This window comes from Falco biarmicus, chromosome 14 (genome assembly GCF_023638135.1).
Source record: "Falco biarmicus isolate bFalBia1 chromosome 14, bFalBia1.pri, whole genome shotgun sequence".
Taxonomy (NCBI): Eukaryota; Metazoa; Chordata; class Aves; order Falconiformes; family Falconidae; genus Falco; species Falco biarmicus.
In genome coordinates this window covers 16,408,159-16,422,146 of record NC_079301.1, presented here as the reverse complement: position 1 = coordinate 16,422,146, position 13,988 = coordinate 16,408,159, and the positions used below count along the sequence as shown (strand labels likewise).

The window sequence follows — 13,988 nt, the reverse complement described above, 5'->3', positions numbered from 1 at the left end:
GCCGGCAGTTGGGCCCCGCGCAGCCGCCCGCTGCCTCCCCGCGTCGGGGCCGGGAAGTGAGAAATCCCGTGGGTTGAGATAAAGACGGTTTAACAGGTAAAGCCAGAGCCGCAGGCCGGCAGAGCAGCCCAAGGCGTTCATCCAGCACCTGCCATGGGCAGGCGGTGCTCAGCCATCCCCAGGACGGCCGGGCTCCAGCACGCGTGACGGTGCCTGGGGAAGACAGACGCCATCACTCTGAACGTCTCCCCATTCCATCTTCTACCCTGAGCTGAATATGACGTACTGAGCATGCTGTAATACGGGATGGGATACCCCTTGGGTCAGCTGGGGTCACCTGCCCCGGCTGTGCCCCCTCCCAGCTCCTTGTGCCCCCCAGCCCACTGGCTGGCTCTGTGCCAGCCCTGCTCAGCAACAGCGAAGACACCCCTGTGTCAGCAGCGCTGCTCCAGCAGGATCCAACCACAGCCCAGTACCAGCCACGGTGAAGGGAACTAACCCTGTCCCAGCCAAAACCAGCACAACCTGTTATGTTGCACTTTCTGCTTCCACAGAGAGCTTTTTCCAAGGGAAAATAATCTCTACCTTTTTTTAATAGCCTTTGGGAGTAAGCAATTTCTCCCTGCTGTTGACTAGAACAGACTGGATAGGCCCTGTTTTTCTATTTATCCTCACGTGTAACTTCATGTAACACAGCCCCACGGGGGGGCGGCCTCAGAAAAAGCCACGGCAGGAAGGCCCACCGCCTTGCGCAAGAAGCTGAAAGAAAATAATAAAAATATTGCTTTCATGGCTGCACTGAAAGTCTCCTGTTCTTGACCCTTCCTGCTCTCACCCAGCCCCCGCAGCAGGATCTGGACGAGCTCCGGGTGCCTGCTAGGGAGAGACCCCGCTCGGTGCCCACCCCGGGGGGGGCGGGGCTGCCTCCCGTCCCCCGCGGCCTCCAGGCCGGCTTCAGCCGCCCGTTTGTTGTAAGAAATGACGTCACGCCGCCATCGCGCCATTGTCATTTGCATTTAACACGCCATCGCGCTGCGCTAGCCCGGGCTCGGAAGCGGGGCGCCTTCAGCCCTGCGGCACACACCGGCCCCAAAGCTCTTCCCAGGGCACCCAGCCGGAGCGGGGCCGGGCTAGCGGGGGGGGGAGGCCGGGCCTGCCGGGGGGGGAGAGGAGGAGCGGGTGTCGGCGCCGCCATGCCGAAGGTTGTGTCCCGCTCCGTCGTCTGTTCCGACACCCGTGACCGCGAGGAGTACGATGATGGGGAGAAGCCGCTTCACGTCTACTACTGCCTGTGCGGGCAGATGGTGCTGGTCCTGGGTGAGCCGCGGGCCGGGGGACACAGGCCGCGGGGCCCGAGGAGGTGGGGAGACAGGCCGCGGGGCCCGGAGGGGGACAGGCCGCGGGGCCCGAGGGCCCGAGGTGGGGGGACAGGCCGCGGGGCCCGAGGGCCCGAGGTGGGGAGACAGGCCGCGGGGCCCGAGGGCCCGAGGTGGGGAGACAGGCCGCGGGGCCCGAGGGCCCGGGGCGGGAGTGCTACAGGCCGCGGGCCCGGGCCGGGGGGGCTACAGGCCGCGGGCCCAGGGGATGCGGGGCCCGGGGAAGGGTCAGGCCGGGGGGCCGCGGTGCCGGTGTGGTCCCCGCCACCAGCCCGGCCCTGCTGCCGCCCCGCAGACTGCCAGCTGGAGAAGCTGCCGATGCGGCCACGGGACCGCGCCCGGGTGATGGACGCCGCCAAGCATGCCCACAAGTTCTGCAACGCCGAGGAGGAGGAGAGTGTCTTCCTGCGCAGGTGGGAGCGGACCTCTGCCCAGCCCTGAGAGCCCCTCCACGGCCCGGGGAGGGGGCTGCCTTGCTCGGGCCTTGCCCCCGCACCAGGCTGGGGTCTGTCAGCCAGCCACCAGTGCCCGCTGCTTGTGCACTCCTCTCAGACTCTTCCTCTTTCCCCCAGACCAGAAGGCATAGAGCGGCAGTTCAGGAAGAAGTGTGGCAAGTGAGTGACCCCAGCAGCTCTTTACTGACTTTTAGAACGTTTGTGAGGCAACCGTAGGAATGCAGAATCAGGGTTTTCTTACAGCTACGTGTGTTTCTGTTTCCAGGTGTGGACTGCTGCTCTTTTATCAACACCAACAGAAAAACGCGCCCGTGACGTTCATTGTTGATGGTGCTGTGGTCAAATTTGGCCAGGGCTTTGGGAAAACAAACATATACACTCAGAAACAAGAACCTCCCAAAAAGGTAATTGTCTTTAGAGAAGTGAAAAGACTACCTCTGCTTTTCAGAAAGGTGTGGGGAGTAAAATCACTTAGTGCAGGGGGCAAAGAGGAGAAAAAAGAAAGGAAAGGGCCTCTAAACAATAACTCATTTTGGTGTCTTCTCACTGTCTGCCTTAAGTTTTCCTTTACAGAGGTCACTGCACCTTGAAGTTCTAGCACTAAAGGAAAGCAAAATAAACTTGGAAATCTAGACTGTGCCTGATAGTTAGGCTCAGTTACCAGAATGTTTCTGCTTGTAAGTAGGTCAGATTGGCAGTCTGCACAGTAATTCACAAAATCTGTCTCACCTGTTAAAAGTCACTGAGTTTGCTTCTGCTAATGACAACTCCTAAGCCTAGAAGTCACTGGGGATAGTTCTTCTTTGCAAGCCATGGAGTTCAGGTAATCTCAATGGCTTGCATGAGAAGCCTTAAAAGCTCTGGAGGGGGAAGTGATCCCTAGTGGCACAACTGTTGCCAAGGTTTGACAAAATACTCTGTTTCTCACCCAGGTGATGATGACCAAACGGACCAAAGACATGGGCAAGTTCAGTTCTGTCACAGTCTCCACAATTGATGAAGAGGAGGAGGAGATTGAAGCGGTGAGTTTTGTCTGCCCTTAGGGGCAGTGACATCCAAACCGGGCGGCTGTCTCGGACACTGCTCAGAGCCAGTGATTGTCTCACCATTTGGGTGAGGTGGTGTTACTTTGGGGTTTGCTGTTGCAAAGTGACATTGTATGTATTTCAGAGGGAGATTGCAGACTCTTACGCACAGAACGCAAAAGTGATTGAGAAACAGTTGGAGCGCAAAGGCATGAGCAAAAGAAGGCTGCAGGAGTTGGTGAGTGTCTTCAGTGTTGAACACGAATCCCTGAGATCTGTTGGCTTCATACACAAAAGCTATATGGCATATTGGACTACAAGTATAGAGAGATCCTGGTACAGTGATAGGTAACTTGTAGCTTTGTGAGGATGAATTTTCCTTTACAGGTTTTATAGAGGTGTTCTTTTAGTCCTCCTGAACTTAAAATCATATGCAATTACCTGTAGGGCTAACTGAAGAGCAGCCAGCAGGGCTTTTGCGGGGAGGCTTTCCATGACCAACACGACAAGGAACAAGGGAAGGGGGAATCAGGCTGTAGCTTTGCCAACCAGAACACCCCCGTAATGCTTTGCTCTCACGCCAGCTTGGCAGCGTTGGGGCAAGCTAAGGTCCTTGTGGAGGACCTGACAGCTCAGCTGCTACTTAAAGGGTCACTTGGAAGAATTAATGGCAAGAACATACAGCTGATCTTACCTGCTGCAACAGGAGAGCAGTAGATGAACACAGGGGGTAATGTGCAGCTTCCACTTGAGGACAGAACATATGAAATTGTCTCCTGTGCAGTTAGTCTTGGGCTTTTTATGATTTTAAAGGTGGTCCTCGCTTTGTATGTCAGGGGAGGAGGGAGTCAGCAAAGGACTTGAGCTGCTTTTGCTCCTGGTGTGAAAAGCTTGCAGTGGTCAGACAAGAAGACCAGACCTCACTGGAGCACTGAAGGGAAATATATCCAGACATTATTTCATTCTGTCTTAATTTTCTTAATCAGGCTGAATTGGAAGCTAAGAAAGCCAAGATGAAAGGAACCCTGATTGATAACCAGTTCAAATGAAACACTGCACATCTGCTGGGTGTTCGGAGACAGGAGAAAGCTACCAGGAGCTATTGCTTATCTGTCAACAAAGCAGAAGTAACAGACAACATTCAAGGGCAACGTGCTGCAACTAGCTTGGAGGATGAGTACCTCTCTGTCATCAGTGGTACTCTGGTACCAATTCTAACTCCAGCAGCACTGGAGATTTTGCTGAAACTGCAGTTCTCTGCAGACCCAGTGTTAGGAGCAAGCTGTTCAGCAAGAATATTTACTTTTGGGAAAGCCTTTGCTGGGTGCCTTTCTGAGTTCAGTACACCTTTAGATACCTGTCTTTTTTATTTTGGTAGTTTTCAAATGTTTAAGATTTCCATAAATGTATTCGAGCAATAGGTAAACTGCACAGCAAAGAAGTCATGATAAAAGTAAGCTTTGTACCTGTTGCTCATTTTATTATTTTAAATGTGTCCAAAGTGTGCAGCAGCCTGAGAGAGATGCCATTCCAACACAGGCTGGAGCGACTGAGATGCAGGGCTTGGGGACCGTGCTGCTGCTCACCCTGGCCAGCAGACAGGCTGTCAGAGGTAGCCAGCACAGGCTTGGCTGGAGCTCTAAGAGCTCCTGTTGAACATTGGAAAGCTGCAGTTGGACAGAATTACATTGTCCCAGCTGATACTGCCCGATACAAGAACACGAAACCCAACTCTGTTTGGAAACTACTGAAAACAAAAACTGCCTGCACGTTATACCGCTGATGAGTACAAATATGTAGTTGGAAGCTGCTGCTATGATTGGTGATCATTTGAAGTAGAATACAACTGCATGTCTGAACTAACCTGTTCTGCAAAACGGTGTCAGTATTTGGAGTGGTTAAATGTGAAGGAGAAGGGAAGATTTTTTTGAATGCACTGGCCACCGAGGACTTGGATGAATACACACCCATCCTTAATGTTGTCAAGTACCTTGTTTGGGCAATAATATTTTGTCTCTTACATGATGTAATAGCACTCTATAGCCTGTGTCTTTGTTGCTCTATTTGGGATTAAGTACCGGGCTACAGATTTGCATTAAAATAATTTTCCTAAGGTGTTCTTACTATACTAAGTATCATAAAATAATACAAGTGATGAATGAGATGCTTTATCTCCCAGAATCGTTATGGAAGACTACCTATAATCAATAAAGATTTTCCATCTGGCTTTATAACCCTGACTGGGAAACCTCAGGTCTGCTTAGCCTAAGGATGTGTCCTTCCTTTCTTTAGAAAAGTAAGGCGTAAGGAAGGGAGTGAACTCTACCCCAGAGCTGGCAAGCTGGGGTGCATCTGTCAGTGTGACAATTTAATGCCAGGCTGGGTGAGCGTGTGTTCGGGTTAACTCAAGCAGCGCTGATCTTGGACACTGCTGATCATCTGCTAATCTGAAGCCTATTTCCAGAAGCCCGTGTCCAGAGGCTCTTCAGTTAAGCAGTTCTAAGGTGGTGTGTAATACTCGGTAAGGGCAGGAGGAATGAGTGGGTACAACTCGGTTACGCAAAGCCCTTTTCCAAGTGTGGTAGCACAGCCCGGCCAGGCGAGGGCCTCGGGGTTCCTCTGGGAGCGGCCCAAGCCGGGAAGGTTGGTCTCCATAAAAATTAGGTTTTTTTTTTCCAAGCGGGAGTCAAAGACTTTAAAATCTGAAAATAGGTTTGGAGCCGTGTGAGGCCTGCTGGGATGCAAACTTCTGAGTCTCCAGGTGCCATAAAGGACAAGGGATGGTCCTGCTTCAAGGGACACCCAGAACAGAAGCTGACTCGGGGATAGTGTGTGTGTTTTACGGTTAGGGTTACGGTTGGGAGTGACAAAACGCAGGGCTTCAGCTGATGTAGGGCTGCCAGGCGGTGCTAGGACCATCTTTGTGGTTTGGTGAGGCACAAAGAAAATTTGGTTGAGCGCACAAGTTGTCCAAAGTAGCAGTTATCAACTGACATCAACTAACTTCCCCAGCAGTGCTCACGGCACAGGACTCCTCTTTTCTGGCTTTTAGAAAACCAGCCCATGTTCAGTCAGTGGTTTTCATTCTTGTCATTAAAGATCTGCCTAGTTCGGCTCAGGACTTGCTTACAGACCCAGTCAGAAGGGACCATGTAGTCTGTCACGCTGGCCGTCCCCTAGATCCTTTTCATACACCCTAGTTACACAGTCAATGGCTGAAACAACTTCAACAGAGATAATCCAATACGTTACTAAGTATGTACTTCTTACCCCAACTACATCAAGTTCACAACGATTTGAATCAAGTTGGGTGAATTAAAAGATACTAGCTGACTGTAGCAACAGGGAGGGGCACCTAGTTCAAATGCTTGGTCATATGTCCAATTATAACGGATAAAACTAGCCATTCCACGGAGTTTCCCACACCCTGGTAGCAACTGGGTAATCTGCAGCAGCCTTCAGACCAAATTTCTTTTGAGTCAGATTTTGCGTTAGCATAAAAGCCAACATTAGTGTTTAGAAATCTGTAAATATAGGTGGGTGATAGATTTGCTTGTTTAACTGAGCACTGTATTGTACATAAGAACTTGTCTGGATGCAGAGGTATTGCAAAGCAAAAAGTAGCGTGTAAAAATCAAAGTGGAGGAGGGGATCTGTTCAAGAATAATGCCGCACATGGCCAGACTTACCTTGGTGTGTTTCACAGCTTAGTCTGGTCCGTTTTCCAAGCAGCTTTGCAAGAACCTGGTTTGAATTACTGCGTCAGAATAGCTCCGTGTGTAGCAATGCTGCCTTGCTCCTCATAACCTGTAAAAACACCCGCCCCGTGCAGTTTGTAAACACTGAAGAGAAGCAGTAATTGCGAATCCAACTTCATTGGTGTTAATCACAGCTGTACCTGGGGAGCAACACGAGGTCCTCCTCGCCTGCCTCCCCACACGCAGCTCTGGGGTGCTGGGCGTCCCTGGGGCTTGCTCGGAAGCTGCTGTACAGCTTTACGGGCGCCTGCCTGGGCTCTGCTGAGGTTTAACAGCTCAGAGGGAGCCCAGTAAGGGGCTGTCTGTCTCCCAGGGCAGGGTTGCAGGGCGTTTGCTGTTCTGGCACACGGCACAAGGCAGACGTTCCCACCCAGCACGGAAAGCTGCCTTCCAGGGCGCAGGCGGCAGCGGTTGCCTTGCTTTGCACCCACGGCTGGTGCCTCGTGTGCTGGGATGTGCCGCAGGGAGCCGTGCGGGGCACTGCGCCCACCGCCCCCACCGACACTGCCAGACGCCTGCGGGACACGGCAGCAGCGAGCCCCAGCTGGGATGCTCCCAAGCTCCCCAGTTCCACCTGCATCCCCACGGGGTGATGGCACCATAGTGACTGGGTGGCTGGACCATGTGCTTCATGGTTCTCGAAGCCTGAAGGCAAATGCTTCTGGTCAGCTGTTACAGCTCTCCTTGGGCTGTGCGCTGTTTCTGCTATGTCACCCACCAGACTGGCACACAGACAGCTCGCTCTGACTCCCTAGACGCTTGCAATGAATCCCAATAAACACACACTAACTTTTTTTGGTGTATGACAATGTGATCAGCTTGGGAACAGCTCTGACTGGTCAACCTACATCAAACTAGCCTCAGCTTTTGCTGGTGCTATCCTAAAGAGCCCCACAGGTCCCCAGGGCACTGCCACATCCAGGCATTCAAAAATATAAAATAATGGGCTCGTTTAAAAAGCTGCAGGGCTGGACTCCAAGGAATGGGAGAGGAAGCCATGTAGCACTCCACTGGGGAGATCTTATGAACCGAGCCGGCCACAGCATGCCGGGGTTTTGGGTGCCTTTCAAGGCACAAGTGGCCAGCGACAACCATCAAACCCCTAGCGAGACACCACTTCCCAGAACCTCCCTGATGCTGTGGGGTTTGGTGTGGGTCTTGGCAGCTCTTGAGGGCTCGGTGTGCCCCAAACTGCTCCTCCTGTCCTCCCCCAGCAGCTCAGTGTGGCATCAGGGTGTGCACAAACAGGGCTGTGTCCCTGCGGGGACAGCTCTAGCTCGTGCCCCACAGCCTGCCCCATGTGCTTTGGGTAGCTGATGGGGACACCTCCCATGGCTGGGCAGCAGCAGCATCAGTCCCGCAGGTGGTTTCACTGCACCCATCCCGCTGGGAACAACCGATTCTACCCCGTGTGACCCAAAGTGTCGCCTCTTCCCCTGCTCTCCCACCCCAGCTGCTGCCAGAGCGGTGCAGGCAGCACGTGGGGGATGCTGGGGCCATGCCTGGCCCATAGTGACAAGGACACAGGGGCAGGGGGACTCCTGGCTCCATCCAGAGCCCAGAGACACAGCCTGGGGTGGCCCAACCACCAGGGATGAGCCGGCATCACACTGACCTTTTGTGAGCGAGGTCCTTGAGGTGGGACGGTCTCCATCGCAAAGCCTGGTGAGATCCAGGCACCAGCCCCTGCAGCGAGAGGGGTGGTGTATGTGCTGGAGAAAGCCTTCAGACCAGCCCGTTTCCCCAGGAGCAGGTTAACTCCACACAACACAACTGGTTCCTGCTGCTCCTCCTCCAGCCGAGGCGTCTCGGCCCTGGGGCGCAGCTTTGCCCCACTCAGATCCCGCACAGCTGCGCGCGGCGCTGACACGGCTTGGAGCAGGTCAGGCTTTGGTGGCACATGGAAGGCAGAGATGGGAAGGTGTAAACATGAGGGAGAAAAGCGGCCTCAGAGTGAGCCTGGGGCTGCCCCCCTGCCTGCTGAGCATACCCCGAGCCTCCGCTCCCTGCCTGCACCAGGTGGCTGGAGATCCCTCCTGCCTCTGTTCCCAGCCACGGTGCTCCCTGGTGGTCTCCACAGCTCAGCCTGGATGTGGGGCGAGATGAGGGCTGGGGGACACTGCTGTCCCCATCGCTGCCTGGCCCTGCGCCCATCTCCAGCAGAGGAGAGCGCAGGGAAGCTCAGCCATCACACCTCCCTCCCGCCGCCTGGGGTGAGCCCCCGAGCCCCGCTCCCATCCCTGCTGCCATCAGCACCACCCAACCCCCCCCCAGAAGAGGGCAGCTGCCCCTGCCTTGCCTGGCACCCAAACCTCCAGGCAAAGGGTGGTCCCCCCAGCCGCCAGCCCAGCCAGCAAGGTCCCAGCCCCGCAGAGCTGGTGGGGGACAAGGGCAGCCCCCTCTCACAGCCAGCACAGCACCCAGCCATTCCAAACACCCAGCGCCACTCGCCACCTGCCCCAGCCAGTGACAAGTGTTCCGTATGATCCCGTCTGCAGCGATGCTGCGTCAACAGCTTCTAAGCCTGGGATTTACGGCCGCTGGGCAAGGGGCCGAGACGAAAGCAGCATTACACCCCTCCCCGTGGCGATGAGGCCGATACGCCAGGCTGGGCACAGCTCCTCTGGAGGAAGTCATGACGTACAAGATGTTTGGTACTCCAGGCACGGGAGTTGTTTTTAAGAGGAAAATCCTCCCCTGCCCCAGCTGTCCTTGGACCCACACCACTGGTGCTGGGGGACTGCCCTCAGCTTGCTGCCTTGCCGCTGGCTGGCCCCAGTCCCTTTCCCGTGCCTCAGTTTCCCCACAAGAACAAAACCCTTAATCCCTCTGTAACGTGCTCCTGTGGCAGGCAAAAGCAGGAGCTGACCCCCCCAGCCTGCTTCCCCAGATAAAGCCGCTCCCAGAGGGGGGGGGGGGAGGTTAAATCCCATGGGACCCCAGGCTGGAGAGGGCTGCCGGTCTGTGCTCCCCGCAGGGAAAACCCATCGCGGGCTCTGCCCTGCATCTCCATGTGCCAGAGCTAAAAAAAGCTGTGAAACACAGGCTGGGTTTCCCGAGTCCCAAAGGCATTAACTACTGCAGGTAGTAGCTACAACCCGTCTCTCTCGGTGCCAGCCCTGCTCTCCAAGCCCAATGCAAAATGCTGTAGGGTGAAGGACTCCGAGGTCCCCCAGCTCTGCTCCTTCACCGCCCGGCACAACAGCCTGGCCCAGCGCTGCGGTCACCCCCCGCTGTGTAGAGCACGAAATGATGCACCTACCTCCCTGTGCTACAGCCTGGCCAAGCATCCCCCGAGGAGGAAAGGAGAGGAAAGGATGCCCCGCGTTCAGGAACAAGCAGCATTTCAGAACAGCCCTTGAAATCCCCGAGAGCTTAGCAGCAGGAGGCAATAAGAGCTGAGAGCCCTTAATTAATTAGCTTGCATTTGTGCAGCAGGAGAGGGGCTGCCCTGTAACGCTGCCCCCTCACACAGCCCCCCTGCCTGCTCCCCACCACTGGTGGCATTGCTCTGCATCTCCCAGGGAAATACTGACCCCACTGTTTCCACAGCAGGCAGCGGGGGTATCTCCCACCGCAGGGGCAGCTGGAAAGCACCAGCACAGGCTCTAGGCTCAACAGCACGGCACGAGACCCCCTCCCGTCACAAACCCACGCACCCGTTCACAGGGGGCCCAGCACGCCACTGCCGTCTGCAGTGGGACGGTGCTGCACGCTCGTGCCCGGCTGCCCTGCTTAGGTTTCAGCAATAAAACCAGCTATTGCCCTTTGCAACACCAGGGCTTGTTTGGCTGCCTTGGATGGCACTGAGATTAGTTTCAGTGATTGAGATCAACTGCTTTGAGCAGGCCCGGGCAGCCAGAAAGGACCAAAGGCGTGGGGGTGGCGAGGAAGGACTCCTTGATGGAAGGGCAAAGGAGAGCATCCACTCACCACCCCAGCTCCCCAGGGAGAAACCAGGCAGCTCCACTGGGGCGGCTCGCAGACTCACAGGGATGTTTGGGTGAAGGCCAAGCCACACGCATTGCCCAGTCTTGCAGTGTTTTCCCCAAACTGCCCCAGCAAGAATCCCAGAAGGAATTTCTCCCTTCCCCCAGAGTTTGGGGCTGGGACAAACTTCACTGTCAGGGGTAGGGGATGAGCCTGGGGATGCGACTCCCTGCCTGGCAAGCACAGCCCTGGCACAGCAGCCGTTTGTCTCTGCTCAGCTACTACATCCCGACAGCGCGCCACCTCACACGAGGGCAAGGATAGCCAGGGTTCCTACAGAAGAGCAGCAATTACCTGCACTTACGTTCTCTGGCTGGGTTTTAACATGCCTCAGCAGGTAGCTCAGTTTCTAAGCCAGAGTATGCGACGCCAGCTCTGCTCCACCAGACAGCAGCAAATATCCCGTAGACATTTCTCCAGCCTCCCAGGCATTCAGTGCCATGGGCAAGGCTCTGCTTTCCAGAAGGTTTAGGCAATTGGCACTTTGAAAACCAGGTTTCATCAGCTCCGGGGAGCAGACAGGCCAGAGGCAGGACTGGTGGCACACAGCCAGCGCATCATCTCTGGTTACCAGGGTCTCAGGGGAGATCAGCCCGGTGAGTCCTTCAGGGCTGCCAGCCACCATTCCAGCTCACAACCACTGGCAAGGAAACACTGCACAGCCTCCTCAGCAGCCTGCTCTGTGTTTACCTGCCGGAGGCCAAGGTAGCAAGGCTTGCAGGATGGAGGTGGCTCATCTTCCTCCTTCTCTACATTCAGGGCAGAGACCCCCAACCCTCTCATGCTGCAGCTGCTGCAAGAACAAACATGAGATGAAGAAAGCTGGTTTCAGATTTTTATTTCTTTGTACTCTTTAAGCAGGAGTGACTGAAATAGAAACCAGAGAGTCCCATCAGGGGGAATAACTTGATAAAGGCAGGGCAGGCAGTCACCTCTGCCCCATGCCAACCTGTATAAACATCAGCCATCGCTGTTTAGTAACTAGATGGTTTTCAAACAAGTCCATGAACGGTCATAGACTACACATAACGACATGCCAGTTCACAACAGGAAACAGCTTATGTGTACTTCTTGATCTCATCGTACAGGACTAAGACAAAAGCACCACCCATTCCTCTGAGTACATTTGACCATGCACCTTTGAAAAACGCCTTGGAGCCCTCGTCGCGGGCAATCTTCCGCCAGCAATCAATAGTGCCAGTGTACATTATGTCACCTGCAGGAGACGCCAGCGTTAGGAATCAGATGCCCGTGACACCTACCACCCAGGTTAGAAATGGCCTAATGTACCTGCCAGCCTCGTGACTTTAAGTGCATCCCATTTCTTGAGTGACTTTCCCTAGTACTAGTGCATCAGAGCACAAGACTGCCCATGAGATATGCTGCTGCTGCACCACCCCCAGGAGACACTGGAAGGACTGGTTAGAGCAGAAGGCAGCTACTGTTTGCTTTGACACCAACACTTCCAGACCCAAAAGCTATTGCGCAGTCAGCCAGGCCGTGCCTGCTACCAGGGACATCTCCTCTTGGCCCAGAGACACAAGTTTGCAACATCCTTGGGCAAGTTCTGCTGTTCCTACCTACTGACAAGTATCTGACTCGTGCACGCCACCTTACAGGTGTGCTGTGGAGACTGACCAGTCCGTGTCCCCCCACCTGACATCCACTTCTGCAGCCCCTCTCGCACCCAGCCGCTTGCAAGAGGCGAGGATATCTACACGTCTTGGTGAAAGCCCAGCCACTCTGCCTTCACCCTACCTCCCCCACCAACTGTTGATTCAGTTGGTTGATTCAATACTTCCCACACAAGGAGGCAGGCACTTACTTCCCTTACGGCCAGACTGCATCATCATGCGACGACGAACTGTATCGAAAGGGTAGGAGGTCAAACCGGCAACAGCGGTGACGGTCTGAGCGATCATCCAGCTGACCACGATGTGGGTGTTCTTTGGGTCCGGAAGCATGCCTGCAGGAGAGAGGTTTTGAGGAGAATGGCAGGTGAGCCGCCAGCATCTGCTGAAATGCACCACAGGCCTGCCACAGGCCAGCATCTCCCTTTTCGTGCCTTTATGGTCAACCTACCCTTGGCGGTGTCGTAGATGCCGAAGTAGGCGGCTCTGTAGATGATGATGCCCTGGACAGAGACGCTGAAGCCCTGGTACAGGCCCCGGAGGCCATCCGACCGGAAGATTTTGACCAGGCAGTCACCGAGCCCGCTGAACTCCCGGTCAGCCCCGGCTTTGCCCACGTCTGCTGCCAGGCGGGTTCGGGCAAAGTCAAGGGGGTAGACGAAGCACAGGGAGGTAGCGCCGGCGGCACCCCCGGACGCCAGGTTCCCGGCAAAGTACCGCCAGAACTGGGTGCGCTTGTCCACGCCGCCCAGGAAGATCTGTTTGTACTTATCCTTGAAGGCGAAGTTGAGGGCCTGGGTGGGGAAGTACCGGATCACATTGGCCAGGTTGCCGCGCCAGAAGGAGAGGACGCCCTGCTCCCGGGGGATGCGCACCACGCAGTCGATGATGCCCTTGTACTGCTTGTCGGCGGCGATCTGCTTGCTGGCGTGCTGCACCTGTGGGGGCCGGGATGTCACCGGGATGCCACGGTCAGCGCCGCATCCCCGCGACCCCCCGGCGCGCCCCCCCCTCCTCTCCCCTCCCTCCCTCCCTCCCTCCTTGCAGCGACCTTGGGGCGGCCCCAGCCCCCGGCGCTCACCTGCAGCAGCAGCTTGACCCGCTCGATGGGGGCGACGGCGGTCTTGGAGATGGCGGCCGCCACCCCGCCGGCGAGGAAATCCTTGGCGAAGGACACGGCCGCATCGGTCATGGTCGGGAGGCGGCGGGCGACGCGAGGCGAGGCCGGGCCGGCGAGGCGAGGCGGGAGGCGGGAGGCGGCGCTGCGGGCGGCTGAGATGGCCGCCTTATATAGGGGCGGGGCGGGCACGTGGGCGGGGGCGCCCCGCGCCGCCGCGTCCCGCTCGCCCATTGGCTGAGGGAGGGGGGCGTGGCCACTGCAGGGGGACGGGGCCGCCGCGGCAGCCGGCGGGGGGGCACATGGCCCGCGGCCCCGGGCGGGGGGAATCGGCGGCCCCGGGAAGGGGGGGGGGGGGGGGCACGGGCACCACACAGCGGCGGCCCCGGGCAGGGCGCACCGAGCCAAGCGGCCCCCGTACGGCGCACACCGCCGCATCCCCGGGAGGGGGGTACCCCGCCGGCCCCCCGCCGCACTGGCACAGGCGCGGCCACCCCCGTCCTCCGGCGGGCAGCCCCCGTGGCGGTGACGGGGCCTTCCGTGCCCACGTTCCCCCAGCCCCTCCGCGCCAGCCGGCTGCCATGGTGAGGGTGATGCAGACGGCCGGGGGCAGAGCACGGCTGTGCTCCGGGCGGG

The 13,988-nt window shown here is 56.7% G+C and overlaps 2 protein-coding genes across 2 annotated transcripts; one reads left to right on the top strand and one right to left on the bottom strand.

Annotated features, from left to right (window-relative positions):
- The first annotated feature begins 1,150 nt into the window (after positions 1–1,150).
- STEEP1 (STING1 ER exit protein 1) lies at positions 1,151–4,969 on the top strand. Its single transcript, XM_056359489.1, has 7 exons — positions 1,151–1,317; positions 1,672–1,789; positions 1,949–1,990; positions 2,097–2,235; positions 2,764–2,853; positions 3,002–3,094; positions 3,843–4,969. Exons 1-7 carry the CDS (start codon positions 1,194–1,196, stop codon positions 3,903–3,905), a joined length of 669 nt encoding a protein of 222 aa, XP_056215464.1. The 5' UTR covers positions 1,151–1,193; the 3' UTR covers positions 3,906–4,969.
- A 6,456-nt stretch (positions 4,970–11,425) lies between these two features.
- On the bottom strand, positions 11,426–13,515 carry SLC25A5 (solute carrier family 25 member 5). The gene is made up of 4 exons (XM_056359930.1): positions 13,317–13,515; positions 12,687–13,173; positions 12,430–12,570; positions 11,426–11,820 (listed from the first exon to the last, which is right to left on the bottom strand). Exons 1-4 carry the CDS (start codon positions 13,425–13,427, stop codon positions 11,663–11,665), a joined length of 897 nt encoding a protein of 298 aa, XP_056215905.1. The 5' UTR covers positions 13,428–13,515; the 3' UTR covers positions 11,426–11,662.
- Positions 13,516–13,988: the final 473 nt, after the last annotated feature.